The 17,285-nt window shown below is 37.8% G+C and overlaps 1 protein-coding gene across 1 annotated transcript in view; it reads left to right on the top strand.

Moving 5' to 3' along the window:
- The window catches only part of EPHB1 (EPH receptor B1), a 259,254-nt gene that overhangs the window by 218,043 nt on the left and 23,926 nt on the right, over nt 1-17,285 (top strand). Inside the window, exons 6-9 of the mRNA XM_018555329.1 lie at nt 3,573-3,697; nt 6,871-7,033; nt 13,323-13,431; nt 15,723-15,787. Of these exons, the coding sequence (XP_018410831.1) occupies nt 3,573-3,697; nt 6,871-7,033; nt 13,323-13,431; nt 15,723-15,787 (462 nt within the window). The remainder of the gene's footprint in view (nt 1-3,572; nt 3,698-6,870; nt 7,034-13,322; nt 13,432-15,722; nt 15,788-17,285) is intronic.

Raw genomic sequence — 17,285 nt, 5'->3', positions numbered from 1 at the left:
TACAAATCATGGGGACCCACAGCAAAACTTTGGGCCCTTCTAGTTAACTCTCTCTGTAGTGGCTGGCAGTGTCAACTGTGACAATATGTGTCACAGTTCATGACATTAACATGAAGTAACATGAAGTATAACATGTTAACATGAAGTATGTATGAAGGACAGGCAGCAGGAGCGATGTCAGCATAGTCAGTACAGTAGGGAGCAGTGCTCGGGGTAAAAGTTATAGTAGCACTAATAATAATAATAAGAAGAACCATAATTATATTTTGCATTATGATAAAACTCTTCAACCCTAATACTACTTTTCTTTAAACTCTAGCTTTGTTAAACTTTTTATAGTAGAACCACAAACCTCAGCTTTACTATAAGGTTTTAACAGAGGTAAAACTCTGGGATTTGTGATTACATTAGACATATGGGGTAATTTCAGTTCGTAGTAGGGCAATTAATCTACGCTGCTAAGATAGGCAAATGCTTACTGCACAGAGGCGGATCTGTGACTAGACCAGCCTGAGGTCTGGCTTCAGTTCTTCTACACTGGAAACTTAACAGTTTAGCTCTCCTAGTTTTTCATCAGCCTTCCTAATGGAGCCCCCTTCTACCCTGGGCCCCATAGCAGCGGTGTGGACTGCTATGGCTATTGTTACACCACTAGTTTCAACATATTTTTTAAAAAGAATGCAAGCCTTACTGCAGGGTTAAAGTAGCATTCAGGTGACGTTCTAAATGCAGCTTCAGGGTCCATTCACATTAATGCACACATTTTCTTGTGTTGAGGTACGTTGCACTGAAAAGCACCCCGTTCATCTCAAATGTTCATGCACTATTTTACAATGCAAAACTATAGTACAGAACTCCAGGAAATGTTATTTATTAACACTTGCAGTGGGACTACTGCAAGGGTTAAGTGATTGTTTGTTTCTAGGTTAAAAAAAAAAGGTAGACTCACCTGGTCCTTCCAGCCTCTCTCCTCCTCCTTTGCAGCGTGAAGATGCTGAAGAAGATTCCAATGAGGGGGAGACAGGCTGGAGGGAGCACTGTTACAGCTGACCAGCTCAAAGCTTCTATCTGTGTATATCTTTGTTATTTTAGCACCTGGACACAAGCAAGAGCTTAAACCCTGCATTGTGGGGTAGCCCAACTGCAAGGGTTAATATAAAAAATAATGTTCTTTTTTAAAGCACGCATATGTGTGTATATGTATGCTGGAGTGCCATTTATAGTAAATGCATCACATTGCAACACACATATACCAAGCCTTACAGTAACAAGCATGTCCAGTTGCCTTGACTTATTATGTTATTGCAGCACATATGTGTGAATCCAGCATTATAGAAATATATCAGGGTTAGATAAGGTACCAGGGTTAGATAAGGTATCAGGGTTGCTATAACTAAGAACACTTTGCTAAGCTTGCAAAGTACCAGGAGCCATAGCAATTGTCACTTAAAAGTGCAACTAAACCCAAAACCATTCTTTTTGACTCGTTTTTTGTTATTCATTTTGTCTTTTTTTTTTTTTTCTCGTTTTGGATAGTGTGAAGAGGGATTAGAAGTCCTGTCAGGTTTTTATTGTGGTTGTGTCCCCGTTGGGTAGATTCACCCTATTTGTCCTGGTGACTGTTATCACTGAAAGTGAAAAAATATCCTAAATTTTGGGCTGTCATCAGAAAAGGAATAGATGGGAAATCTTCCAATGGGGACGCACCAGGGATTTCCTTCACTTTGGAGGGATTTCCTCCCACACCCTGTTATGGCTATCAGACAGGAAGTGAAATCTCCCCAATGGAACACAGATGGCAAAAAAAGGTGACGGGGGTTATAACCCACCCTCACTTTATCTCAAACTAAAAGACAGTTTTGGCTTCAATTCTACTTTTACTGGCTGAAATCTTCCTTATATAGTATAAGGAAGATTTCAACACACCAACACACGTGGGATCATTCCATAGACCACACAAGCACAGTTACATGGAGCAGTCAAGCAAATTTGACTTTATTGAGATCATACAGTACAAAATGAATTTTGATTAAGTTCTGTGGGTGGTGCGCTTGGTATTTAAAGTTTTTCCTTGCATTGTTTTATTAGATAAGCCCTTGGTCTCTACAGTCATTTTCAGGTTTGATCACGACACACCATTGCTTTTGGTTCAGTAAACTGATAAGCCAGTTGTTGCCTGATTAAAACGTTGATGACTCTATCACATAGCAAAACACCAGTGTGATTAGAGTGTGATGGAAGCAGCAGTTTCTAGGGTGTTTACTTTCTTAGAAGTGGTGGTACTTTCTTACAACTAGCATGCTGCACATGAGTCAGGGAATGGCTGCTTTCATCAGAGCCTAATCACACAGTTTTTTTTCTTTACTGATGGATTCCCTTTAAGTAACGGCAAACCTGTCCAAGTATTCTGGCTGAGATGTTTAGTACTCAGGTTTATGGTATAATGAGCTGTACCAAGCAGTGATCTTGTTGTTGGAGCTTCCCGGATCCTCGCTGCATTATCCATGCTAACCACGCAACAGTGCCATAGCTATGAAGCCTGCAATTAACAAAACAGCAATCAAGTTAAGTGCTTAATTTCAGGAAATTAACATCCTTCTCCAAAAGGATGGGAATAGAAAATAAAAAAGGCGGATTAAAGGAGAGCTGGGTAAACAGAAGAAGCGACGGCTTTCTGCCTCCTGCATGCACTCGAGAGAGGGACCTCGTGTAGAGGAGGTAAACAGAGCTGACCTCCGAAATGCAGCATTATGCTGAGAAGAGCGAAAGGGAGGGAGGCCCAGACTCCAGTGATTAGACCTTCATTCCATAAGATAATTCGATGACTTTATGTGATGCAATGTACACAATGGCTTTTCCACAGAGAACACTGTACATTATGGCTTTTCCATAGGGAAGAATGTACATTACATATGCTTCATCCATGTGAAGCGCAAACATGACAGATGTATTTCTAAAGGGTAATTCTTGTCGTGTGTTTTTTTTTTTTTTTTTTTAATGAGCCATCATATACAGCCATCTCATACAGATAACTGCTTTCCAATCAGCATTAGTGATGTAAGAGGACATATGATTGGATTATTTCTGTTATATCAGGTCTTGAAATAGGTGCATTAGTCAAATTCAAGATATGGTTATAAACAAGGAACCATTGAAAGAAATAAGTATAACTAACACTTTTACTTCCCTTTCTTAAAATGGCAGAGAAGCTAATATGGTCCCGAGTCTGCACTAAAATTGTGTCAAAGGGGTGGTAGCAGGTAAACGGACATCTCATATGAAGCAATCTATTTGTTTTTCTGGGATTACCTGGATTCATTCTCCATGTGCTAAATTAAGGACACTTTTTTTTTATGTCTTTGCGATTAAAGAATACAAATGGAATCAAATGTTCTAACAAACTGCCATGTGTATGGCCAGAGTTGCCTTATTAAAATATAGTAAGGACAACCAGTAGGTGGGCCAGACTACTAAAACACAATTCCTGTTTACAGAATTGCTTGTACATATTGTCTGCATTCTAACACTCTGTGACACTCATGCGTTAACAATTTTTGCTCCTCTTCCAACAGCTCCTTCCACTGTTCCCATCATGCACCAGGTCAGAGCTACTATGAAGAGTATCACCCTATCTTGGCCTCAACCAGAGCAGCCCAACGGAATTATCCTGGACTATGAAATTCGATATTATGAGAAGGTGACATCAACATACTTCATAATAAATATATGATTTCACTTTAACGGCAACTCTTCTTTACATAGTGGCAATGGGCTTAGCAAATTAATGGTTGCGGAATTGCACAGCACCAATCCATTAGCACCCTCTTCAGAACTATAATGAATATAGAAGTTGCTTGCATTAGCTTGCCATAAAGTGTGCAGTCTTTACTGACTCAATAATGTGAAACTTGGCTGCTGCCGCCAGAGCCTATCACGTTTATAGATATCCTATTAGATGAGCAAGAAGATGTGATAAGTCAGGAACCAATGAGAAATTCTATGCAGCTGACTTACAGCCCAAATGCTTTTAGAACAAGTAACTGGAAAATCATTGAATCACGCAGAGAATCTTATAGTTTGTAATAGCACAGACCAGACAATCTAGTAAGCGACCTGGAGTATAAGAAACAATCTGCCTGTTTGGTTTCACAAGAGATTGTAAACATGGATGAGAATTTGACCGAACCAATGATTTGAATCAGTATTTCTATAACTGTGCAACATGCTAGAATTGAAGTGTGCATAAAATGTGTTAATAATGCATATTGAGTACTGGATCACAGTTCCTTCACCTACCAGGCCCATTGTAACTTTTCTTGCCCATTTAAGTACCTTTTCATTTTGGCACACATAGAGAGAATGCAATACTGTACTTATTTTACTATTGAAAAATATCAGTCCTTAAAGTATAACTGTGACAGACTATGGCCATTCAAATATTTATATATTCCTAACAAGAAGTAAATACGATTTAAATAAAGCCCTCAGTGACTTCTGTAGCTGCAGGCAGTATGAAGCAATTTATCCTAAAGTTATATTTGTTGGGTCCCAGCATTGTGCCCCCTCTTTTGTTCTAACTAAAGTGTTTCAAATTTGAGGATACATTACTTCACAGTACCTGCAGCTACAGAGGTCAGTGAGGGCTTTATTTATTAAACATTGGAAATATTTGAATGTCCTTAGTGTGGCCACAGTTCTCTTATTTTCAGGGGTCAGTCCCACTGGTGTTTCTATTTTTATTTGAATCACCCACTGGCTCTTTTGGCCCATCAGGTCCTTCAGTTGCTTATGCATTTTCACCAATAAAACAACTGCCATGCCCATCATGTAAGAGTTTGTGTCTTTGTTGGATTTTTTTAGTTACCTCTTGTTCAGAATTTTTGGGGAGGAGCTAAATTCTAATGAAAAGGGAACACCATGCTGGTAAATAAGACAAAGATTACTAAAGTCTCCAAGAATTAAAATGACACTTAAATCATTCACAAATATTTTCCAATAAGCCAGATAATCTTGAGTATAGGTTGTTATTGTCAATCTCTTATCACAAATATCGCTTGGATTAGTCTTCTTGTGTTTGAATATTGGACACTCTTTGGCACTCATACAATTTCCAAAGCTGCATAGAAATGCACATCAATTTACCCTACTTGTACAATTCTGCTCCTGGTTCCATTTATAGTAAGACTGATAGATGGTGCTCAGTGTGTCATCTATTGATCTCTCTGGCTTTCAGTCAATACATTGATTAATGTGTATTTGACTAAGAACAATGCTGGTGATTAGACTGTATTTTGCTGCCCTGATAGTGTAGTAATCATCATTAAGCTTACTTGATTGCCTGTAACGAGTAAAATCGTGCCATACATTTCAGCTAATTTTAAATTAATAAACTAGTGGGTCTGTGGCTTGAGAGCTGCTTTTCCATTCAAGAAAAACCCAAGCAGTGTTGTTGTGCAACAACAGCACTAATGGTGATAATTAGGAAAAATGACATCACTTTCTTTCAGATTCTGCCTCAGAATGCCCTCTTACCAGACCTTTCATAACGATTCAGTTTACCAAACAGCCCTTTCCTATGGCTCTCTTATTACTTACAAACCTTTCATAAGGATGCCCTCTAAATAACAGACCTTTCGTAAGGACGCCCCCTACCCTATAGACCTTTTACTAATGATGCCCTCTGTCTAACAATCCTGAACATAGGAGGCCCTCTAACTAACATATCTTTCCCAAGTGTTCCCTCTAAGTAACAGGTTTTTCCTAAGTATGCCCTCTAACTTACCTATCCCTATAATTCCCTTCAACTGACAGACAGACATTACTTAAATATGCCATCAGATTAACAGATCTTCCCTAAATATGTCCTTTAACTAGGAAGTCTTTCGTAAGAGTGCCATCTAAATAAAAGATCTCACCTAAGAATGCCCACAAAAAGACCTTTCCTAAGAATGCCCTGTATCTGTCTTCCTGGGTGCAGAGTAATGCCCTACCATGGGGATCCCCTTAAATTAAACCTTCCTGTAACCCTAACTTTAACACTTCCTGTAACCCTAACCTTAACACTTATACACTCAGTAAACCCACCCTTATTATTGACACTCCCACCATGTTTCCATACCTCTTCTTCTCCTGGATCTTCTGGCCACCAAATAATAACCTTAATAAACATGAAAGATTCTCAGCAGAGGAATATTTGTCTCACCCACTGTGCATAAATGACAAGTGAACATTTTGCAGACAGAATATTAGTAGCAGGAAGGAAGGAAGGAAGAAGCACTTGTAATAGCAGATGGGAGCATGTGTAATATTCAAGTAGTATCATTTACTGAGACCTTCATGCTACCGTACTAAATAAATATGCATTAGCAGCAGCCTATAGACTAATTTACAGATGTAGAAGGCTTAGCTTACTTTATTTCATATTATGTCCAGCTAAATAATAGGAAAATCCAATATGACTGGAAGTTATCAGAAACATGGTTATATCTTGTTGAAGTTAACCACCTTCTTTTCAGAAATTTTAATAGTAGGCATCTGTTGAGCTTATGGCCCATTAAGTGGGGTCTTTTCACAGAATGGCAAGATGGTGTAGGCGGAGTATCTATACATACAGGAAAATACATTTGTTTTTAGAATCAGGTAACTGTTACGGACTAGCAGATGGAATATTCAGGAGGCATTTTTTTTCCAAAGTGTGTGCGCTAAATATCGGAATAAAATTGAATGGTTCTTCTTTAAGATTTTTTTTATTGCTGCAGCAATTTTCATTGCTTAAATACAGTATATACAAGTTGTATTTATATTCTGTTTCTGTTTTATTTTTTACTGTACCATATATTTATGTACCTCTATACATTTTCTTACTAACAGGATCAAAATGAATTTAACTCATCTATAGCAAGAAGCCAAACCAACACAGCCAGCATAGAAGGACTGAAGCCTGGTGTGGTGTATGTGGTACAGGTCAGGGCACGCACAGTGGCAGGTTATGGAAAGTACAGTGGAAAAATGTGCTTCCAAACACTGACTGATGGTAAGTGAAGAGCATCTAGATATGTAATTCATGAGCTCAACAAATGTATGTATGTATAACCAAAAACATATATTAAAAAGGCACAAGATAAACTTTAAATGACTCTACAAGCATACTAGAATAACATGGTTAGTTTTCATGATCACTATGTTCAATATTTACCAAATGTATTATGGTATTGAATTTGTCCAAGATTTTAATTTGTTATTCCACAAAAAACTCAAATTCTATCCATATGCATAGGCATGCATAAGCATGCTGGAATGCAATGTTCCTGAACCCTTTGGCTAGTAAAAAATAAAAATCTGTTTTACTATGACCAGACGCTGCAGTAATATATTTAGCCCTCATCCTGTATCCAGTATCACAACACAACCTTTTATAAATAAGGGTGCTATGCAAAAACCACTGTAATTGATTGGATGGACTTCAGTTTGCGGTTGCTATATTTCTGCAAACAGATAATATATAGGTAATATTAAGGTACAAAATGTATTTGTGTCCTTGTTTCTAGTAAACTGAAATGTCCCCATCTTGTGAATGGCATTCCATCCATAAGGCTGGCAGTGGGCATTCCCGTCTTGACAAATGAGGAGCAGCACTGAAATGGCTGCTGGATACCTTATACATACATTAGCAATTCAGTTGTGAAGACTCCTATATGACCTATCTGATGCTTTGAGATTACTAAACAATCATTTCATAAATTTCACTCTAGATGTTCAGGTTATGAAACAGTAATAGCCAAGCCTAGCCTGCAGGATGATAAAACTTCTGAGGTAGGGGCTGCTTTTAGGACCAGGAGATCAGCATGACCAACCTGAACCTCTGCCTCTTATCCCATCACCATTTGCTGTGTCTGGGGTATAAAGGCAACCATCTTGAGGAAAAGAGCTTTGCTTCCTCATGACAGAGCTGACCCCTAATGACAGGTGATCTGATGATGGTGATCTAATTAATGGTGGGGTAAAGAACAAGCAGCAGCAGAAGAGGTGGGTGAAGCACAGATCCACTAAATGAACAGGGCAGAAGCTGTAGATACAGCTTCTTTTCCAGCAGACCTGCAACAGAAGAACAATAAGCAGCACAGTAGTGAAATCACCAACTTTTGCTCCAAATCTCTTGAGAATGGCAGTCATCGGAGGCAAATAGTTGACGGGATATGATTCCCCAGGCTACAGCACAGGAGTACCTAGGCAAAGTCACAAGTCAGGAAGTGCATTGCTACTTCTCAGAAGGCATTTAAGGCATATTAGGATATTCCTTTATTACAATTAACTTTTCTAGACATTACCTATACAATAGCACTTCTTCACTTTTTGAAAATACAGTAGGTTTACTTTGATTGAACATTTTCCATCTTTGATTCTTGTAATCCATGTTTGGAAATAAAAGCAATCATCCAATTGGTTTTTACAGCTGCAAATACAGTATGGAGTTGCTCCATTTCCAATAAACTAACCCCAGTCCAGGATGGATTTTAACTGTTTTCCAGGCAAAATCTATATTCATCTTGGTGATAAATTGTCCAAATTTGGAGGTTTCTGCATTATATATGAGGGGTCCCCATTCACGCTTTACACCTAATCAATTGAAAATGTCTGAAAAAACAGCTAGAGGTTGTTTCTAACACTTTTAAAGAAAAAAATGCAACACTCCAGCAGAAGGCTTTACATGTAAGATATATTGGTCTGCCCTAATGAAAATGATCAATCTGTATGGGTCATTTGCTGGTTTGCTGCTGTCAGATTTCATGTGAAAAATTGATTGACATGACATCATATTCATATGGTAGCAATGAAGTGTAAAATAGGAACATATATTAGATTGCAAACTAGTTCTGCCTGATTGGTCCTGGCCGTTTCACACGCATTATTTGATACACTCGACATACAGTGTATTTACATGCATGATCTTTCAATTCAGCATTGCAGAATATCTGTTAATTGACCCATTCTGTTTTGAAATGATTTCCACTCCATCAAACTATTTTCGTTTATTTGATTTCCTTTTTCTCCTCCGTTCTTTAAATAATCAGATTCCAACACATGTGCCGCTGCTTGACAGGCATGGGTTCTTCTCCACGAGCGGAAACATTCCTCCTACACTGGCCCAGGGCACTGAGCCAGGCTGTTACATGCGTAACTCTGCTGGGCATCTTTCCTTACCAAGTCTGGGCATTAGGAAGGAAGGTGAAGCCAAGAGGGATGCTGTGCTTCTGTATTGTTCCAAAGCTCTTAACGCCTTCCCTGCCAATTCTACTTGGCCTGTGTCCCTGCTGAGGTTAAGACTGATTTGTGGCTAAAGGGAAAGTGGAGACAGTTTACTTACAGTTAATAAAAGCTGAGCTTTAGGCAGATATTTAAAACACTATTTAAATCATAAAATATATTTTTATACACAACTAGTATAAATACCCTGATATCAACTATTTGCTAATGTATCCCTAACACTAAAACATCCCCAACACTGAACCCTCACCCCAACACTTAAACTGAACCCTAAAATGCCTTAAATATTACCCCCCAACACTTACAGAGCAAAACAGAAACATAAAATGCAGATTAACAAGTTTTATTGCGGAAATTGGAACATATTGCACTCAGAATACTGTATGTTGTTTATATACAGACTTCCTGATAGTAATCATCATGAGGTGTAAACATTCAGAGATAGTAAACGTGTACAAAAGATGTATAATATGGATGCCAGTTAGTGAATCAATGTGCCACATCCTTAACCTACAACCTATTAATTATACATCCCTCAATATATAAATAGATACTTATGAATCACAGTAAACATCAATGGGAATCCTGCATTTCTCAAATGGTGATTGGGAGGTGATGAAATCCTCAACACGTATAAAGAACAAAGTTCAGTGCTTCAAAAGAGAGGTGGAAATATGTATACTGTCACACGGACCCAATATTATAATAAAACCATTAATACCGTGTGTGCAACCCATCAAAATCGTCTATGCAGGAGAACCCCAGGAAATTATAGGAAGAAAGGCATGCCCGCCACATTAACAGCATAAAAGAGAACCTGTGAGTTAGCTCAAGCAATGTGTGTAGTACTATTTTTCAGTGGTATAGATACTGTATCTTCAAGCCTATCGACATTTAGAGTTATCAGATATAATTCATACTAATCCATTTTAATTATAATTGGGATTTCTCATATCATAAAAGCAGGTACTTAGTTTAGTAAAACCAATTACAGATGCAGAAATCATGGGTTAATTGTGATGGCACCAAATGGGTATTTAGTAGTCTTCTTGGAGTTTAGCCTTCGGGCAATTTTAGATACCTTTCAAGAGAGATATGGGTGTACAATAATCCTCTTACCTGCTGACAATTTACAATTTATAAAGAAAAAAACTGAATCATCTGCAAATTAAACTGTTAAAGAACAAAACCTAAATAGAGTTATGACTCCAGTTATCAGTGAAATATAAAACAGTAGTATCTTTATTAGTGGAAATATGCCCAAACAAAAAAAAATTTGACAAATTGTTTTCATATGTCTGTGCATATTTGCGCTAATAAAAAAATATTCTTTGACATTTAATTGGTAACTGGAATCATAACTCTATTTAAGTTTTCCTCTTTCAGAGTGTTCAGAGGTGGACAACAGCATCACTTTAAGATTTCCATATACTTCTATGGAAAGGGTTCATACTACAAGGGTGATCAGAGTTTGGAATTATCACACAAAGAAGGTGCTGATGGCCAAATTTATAAGTGAATTTTAATGTGACTATTAGTACTAGAAATGACATCTCCAGATATAATTAATAGAATTCATCAGTGGAGAGATTCATCCAGAGATTTAATATTTTTTTTACTAACAACTAATGGCCTCGGGAAGGAATTCCTATTATTTCATGGTGAGGTTAAGTTGGCAGTTGGCTCCCTTTGTTGTTTTTATGTCTTTGGGACCAACAGGATTGGAACAGTGTCAAAATGTTTACTGGCTGAACTCAATTGACATTTTAGATTTTATTATGTCACTTAGCTTTGAACAAGCATTATACAAGTATATGGTCCCCTTATCTATGAACTAAGTAAAAATAGACAGAAAAGCATAACATTTCCAGATAACAAGCATCTTCAGTATATAAAACATTGCTAGACTCATATATCATATATACTATTTGACATAATTGATGTTGTACGATCTGAAAGCACCTGCCATGCTTACTGCGGCATCCAATGACGAGTGAGCTGGAATCACAGAAATCTCTTCATTCATAGAAACCAATATTGCATGTCTAGATGTACATGAGCAACAGACTACTCATGAGCATGCAATGACAATGATGTTATCATAATATGCTCATAATTGTCCTGTCACTGCACCAAAGCCATACAATGGTGTGTGTCTCTGGCCTTTCTGCATAAGATTATTTTGAAGGTGCAGTACCTCTCAGTTAGAGTGTGAGACTATCACGTGTCTTTGGTTTGTTACATTGCTTTGTTGGTGTTCTTTGGATGTAGGAGTGAATGCAACAATCTCTTTCAACTAAAATACTAGTTTTTGGTGCATTTGGGCTTCATTATATGTTTGGCAAAGTAACTCAAATTAGTGAAAGTTGCTTTGTATAACCTCCAGCCATCCAAAGTAAAATATATTTTATATGTATTTTAAACTTACACATGTTTAAAATGTAAACAAGGGTTTGGAGAAAATACTGAGGGCCTAGAAATGTTAAACATTACACCCGTTTCCATTAGGATGGTATTTGACCCTTGACTATGATTCATATTCAGATGAGGCATAAAATAGACCAGCTTGTTATTTGAGAGTGTCCTTATCAACATGGAAATGGGGTCATCCAAGAGAACCAAATTATTACTGCTGCAATGTTTTTATTAGTGTGAATGTCTTATAATGATAGGGATAACATCTGGTATCACTAGACTTTGAGGTTAGACAACTTAGTTATGGAAAGTGAAGAAGAAGGAAGTTTTGAGAAGTAGAACAGGGACAGGAAGGACATATGACAAGCATAGGAAGTGCAGGAGGGAGTAAGATTTATTTAGACAATGATATATATCTAATGTCATTGTTCTGCAGTAAGCAACACCCAACTGGAGTGAACAGAGGGTTGACAGACAGGATAAAGTAAAAGAAAAAACAGGCAATAGTGTAATTTATGTGTCTTGGTTTACGACTGGTGGCTGGTGAGGTGAGCTGAGGCATCCTCCTGCTTTCATTAAGCCAAACATGTTACAGCATTAATTATTTTAGCGGAAAAGAGAAAACATTTCCTTTTAAATACTTATGCAGCAGTCCAATGTGGACTATTTGTCAAATAATTATTCATTTTGAGAATAAACCTTTCCCAATCTCGTCATGTAACACCACATCCTATCCTTCCATTCACAGACCTTTTGTCTCTGGAGTCAGCAGTATCAGATTTTTTTGAGTTCTATAATTTTGTCCAGTTATAGGAAGGTTATGGAATTGAATAAATGTATGAACCCAGAGGAGCTACAAACACCAAGATGAGGGCCTTGTTTTTGTTTAGGTTGGGTATCAGTGAGTAGGAAGGGTGTTCTGAAATCCTGCACCTTTCTTCTGATTAAGTAGGTAGGGGGTAATATCCATAACCTTAGCTGAGAGGGTGGAGCTTAATGTAGAGAGGGCCTTCTCACCAAGGTAGTATTGCTAGAGGCAGTGCTAAAAGACTGTTTAGTCTTTTTTAGATTTAGAACCAATCAAGATCTTCCAAAAGTAGAGCCAGCATGTTATGTAATGTAAAACAAGTTCAACATCCAAGAGATTTGTAAGGAACCTTTTTATTATTATTATTATTATTATTATTATTATTATTGTTTCACTTCATGGTTAGCATTTGCATTATGTTTATATTGTACTGTAGCATAAGGCTATTTTGTATCCAGAGTTTGTAAATGCTATCAACAAAGCGTTAATCTTATGATCACCCATTCAAATAATGGAGATTTCTGTCTATTGCAATATGAACTATGAATATATTTGTACATACACACGAAATTAGTAGGAGATAGGTTCCTGACAGATTCTCTGACCTTTGCTGGGTGGAAAGTGTGGAGGCACATAATGAAGACTTGACATTTTAGATGGTTCAACATGAATCACACACGGGAGCATGTATAATAAAGATCTGAGTCAAGATCTGGATCTGCGCATTCATGTACTCTTTCTCTTTGACACAAATGATAGGCTCCATTTCAAAAGGTTTATTGTTGTAGGCCAACCTGGCACCATCCTGTGTAATTTCTCCTATTTCCACTTTTAGAGGATTACAAATCAGAGTTGAGAGAGCAGCTTCCACTGATTGCTGGCTCGGCAGCAGCGGGTGTTGTCTTCATAGTGTCCCTGGTGGCTATTTCCATTGTATGCAGTAGGTGAGTAAATTTTTATGCCTTTATATATGTTTTCTTCACAAAAGTACACTGTCTGCCCATACATTAAGAGATATTCACAAGTGAAGCAAATGATTTTATGGTCTATGGATATATTTCTACTCCAAAGTATAAATCAGTACTCCCACACCACAGTGGTGTGCTGATTTATACTTTGGAATGTCACATGGGTTTATTTAATTAAGCAACCCGTTCTGTCTGCAAATTGCTTATTTAGGATCTGTGTGAGTACCATTTTATGAATTTTTGTCTCTGTGGATAATGTTCTGCCTTGTCATTCCACTAACTGAGATCACAGTTAGATCTGAAATAGAGCTGAAATCCAGGTAAGCAGCTAAATAGGTGAAGTGCATGTGAAATGTTTTACCTGCTTGGAGGTTAGATATTCTATTCAGCCAGTCTTGTGATAAAGGCATCCGCACCAGACAACAAGTTCCTTTTAGGAGTTGGAGTGAGAAGGGGGATTGTTAAATGTTATGGGGCAGTTAAGAGGTTAAGTGTCGGGGGGCTAGTGGGGTTTCTTAGAATTTAAGTGTTAGAGGGAGATGAATTAGATGACGGTTGAGTGTTTGGAAATACTTTAGTGTAAGGAATACTTTGGGGTTTTTTAAGTACAGCTGCAGAACTTTTATTTTTTTTCTTGACACAAAGATTCGTGCATCAAAACCTACCATCACCAGAATATTGACTCTGAGGACAAATATATGATGATTTCAATGCTTTCCATTGTAATGAAAGCTAAAATAAAAAAAAAATGGCTGGAGTCCCACTTGTGTTTTTTATATTTGTCAGGAGTTCAGCTTAATGCTGGTCATTCATGGGAAGCCTTTCATTTGTATGAACAGAAGAGAATAGGCCTGCTTCTCATCACAATACTTGGCAAGCACCTAAAAGGGAACAGTCTAAAATATTTAGATCCCTTAAGCACACGTTGTATCAGTTAATTTCAATGGAAAAATACATTTTTATTGTGTCCCAATTCAGGTATTTCAGGTAACTTGGCTTCTTTAAGCGGCCACTCCTGTTCCTCAGCATGCCATAGCTGAGCAGGCCTTACCCATAGAAAAAAATAACTCAGCTACAACAATGCTGTGAGTTCTTCCCCTACTTCTGCATTGTGATGCAGGATAATGAGGAGAGGGGAGGCACATAATTTTTGGGGGTATCAAGGGTGGCAAATAATTTTCTGGTGTGTTAAGGATGGCACATCATTTTCCAGAGTGTTAAGGGTGGCACATAATCTTCCAGGGTGTTAAGGGTGGCACATATTCTTCCAGGGTGCTAAGGGTGACACATCATTTTCTGGTGTGTTAAGGGTGGCACATCATTTTCCAGAGTGTTAAGGGTGGCACATAATCTTCCAGGGTGTTAAGGGTGGCACATATTCTTCCAGGGTGCTAAGGGTGACACATCATTTTCTGGTGTGTTAAGGGTGGCACATCATTTCCTGGTGTGTTAAGGGTGGCACATCATTTCCTGGTGTGTTAAGGGTGGCACATCATTTTCCAGAGTGTTAAGGGTGGCACATAATCTTCCAGGGTGTTAAGGGTGGCACATATTCTTCCAGGGTGCTAAGGGTGGAACATCATTTTCTGGTGTGTTAAGGGTGGCACATAATTTTCTGGTGTGTTAAGGGTGGCACATCATTTTTCCAGGGTGTTAAGGCTGGCACATCATTTTCCAGGATGTCAAGTCTGGATTGCCTATTGGCTTGTCCCCCGTTGCATGGGCCATTTTAATTGCTTTTGTCAGCTCATTTAAACAAGGATGATTCTGTAAAGAAAATATTCTATTTCCTTTTTCATATGGTAAATTTTTTCATTTTTGTAATAATATATAATACTACAAATGTGTTGTACCCCTGCAAATCCAGGCCTCTGATCTTCTCAAAGTATCACAGTCAGATCCTATTCCACAAAAAGTCACATCCTATTCCACCAAAAGCTACCGTACTTCCATTTTCTTCCCATCTTCGACCCTTAGACATGTATGTTACGAATGTATGTTACCTGTGTTCACGTGGAGCTCTCCCACAGTGTCTTCTCATGGCCACAATCACACTTACAGGTTACTAGGTGCTCTGGTATAGCATTGCCATCGCATGTGAATCCTTTGGAACTATTTAGTAAGTTGGCAGCAAAAATATAAAGCAGATACTGTTTTTTCTGCATGATACCATTCCTACCATTTATCCTTTTCACTTGTATAAGACAAAAGACAAGCTATGACTCTGCACCAACATTTTTCAAGTTTAGTTTTGTTTTGTATTCCAGGAAGAGAACGTACAGTAAAGAAGCAGTGTACAGTGATAAACTACAGCACTACAGCACCGGCAGAGGTAAGGTTCCCCATTCCATTAATACCAGTGACCAGACGTTAAAATATACTATGACTATTATTGCTGTTATTAATAATAATAATATTTCCTATACTACTATGCTTTTTTTTAAAATTTGACTTTATTAGTCCTTCATACTGTGCACCTGCCTTCAGTACCATGAGTGTGCTTTCAGTTCAGAGGATAGTTCAGTAGGTTCAGTAGGCTTTCACATCAGAGGATGCAAATATTAAAGTGACACTAATAGACTCAGGAGTTAAACCCTAACCTCAACAAAAATTTATTTTTTTGTGTATCACTCGGCTGTAAATCCTCAAATCATCTCTGAATTGGTGCTGACAATGCCCTTCCTTCTGGAGGGTGGCCACTTTTGTTTACCATGATCCCTGTGTGTTTTAAAGTGGGTAGACTACAATCTCAATGCAAATTAGGAAATTAAACGTGAGAGTGTAGTCCATCACAGGAGTGAGTGTTTTTTCAGTTTTTTACTGTTGTTCAAATAGTTGTTATTTAACCCACGCTATTCAGCTGTCTTCAGAAAAAACTCAGCTGAAAGGGTCAGAGAGGGGATCAAACCCCCCCCTCCTTCCACATCTCATATGAGCAGTATCAATTAGAGAGACACATTCCACAAGTGAGCAGCTACTGTGGAAAGTTTTATGAATAATGAAAAAGTGGTATAAAAAACAGTTTATAAATGTATAAACATTCACACTTAAATGTGAATTAAATCAGAAAAAAGATTATTAAAATTTATGTTTCAAATTCATTATTTGCTCTATTACTACTTTTTTGTATTTTTTTTTTCAGTACAAAAATGTAGTTGTTTTTCTTATAAGAATAAGACAATGATGCCTTTATATGAAGCCTGTTTTTTTCCCCTCATGTGTTTTTTAGTGTGTTGTAGTACGTTGTCTTTGATACCTGACTCTCCCCCTCCTCATTTTCCTCTTTCTCATGTTATCAGGCCAGGCTCCCATTGCACATCACTCAGAGGCTGCAGCTGCCAGCTCTTTCCTGTGCTATGGCCTCCAATCACAGGCACTTGTCACATGTGATGAATTTTGATTTCTTGCTAGAGTTGTCCCTTCATTTATCTGCTAATAGGTTTCTTATGACAAAGTAAATAATAGCCAGGCTGCAGGTTTCAGCATACACCACACGGCTTGTCCCCAATCTGTCAGTCTTAACGCTGAGCATGGCCCACATATTCACCTGGCTGAGGAGCATATTGTTACATGGGAAAAGTTAACAGGATGTGGGCTGGTAGGCAGTAATTCTTACTGAGAAACTGTAAGTACTGTAAGCCGTAGGTCAGTACACATATTACCTACAATACTTTCATTGTACATATTTATTTTGCTTGTGCTTTGTAAAATTATAGTTGTAATTGAAACTTTGACAAACAAACACATGCCTCTCACCTGTGTAAAATTACATTAATATTATATACCAAAATATATATATATATATATATATATATATAAGGTATATGTAT

This window comes from Nanorana parkeri, unplaced genomic scaffold (assembly GCF_000935625.1).
Source record: "Nanorana parkeri isolate BGI_ZX_2015 unplaced genomic scaffold, ASM93562v1 scaffold192, whole genome shotgun sequence".
In the NCBI taxonomy this organism is placed as follows: Eukaryota; Metazoa; Chordata; class Amphibia; order Anura; family Dicroglossidae; genus Nanorana; species Nanorana parkeri.
The sequence above is the reverse complement of the archived record's forward strand: the minus strand, read 5'-3'. Positions and strand labels throughout refer to the sequence as shown.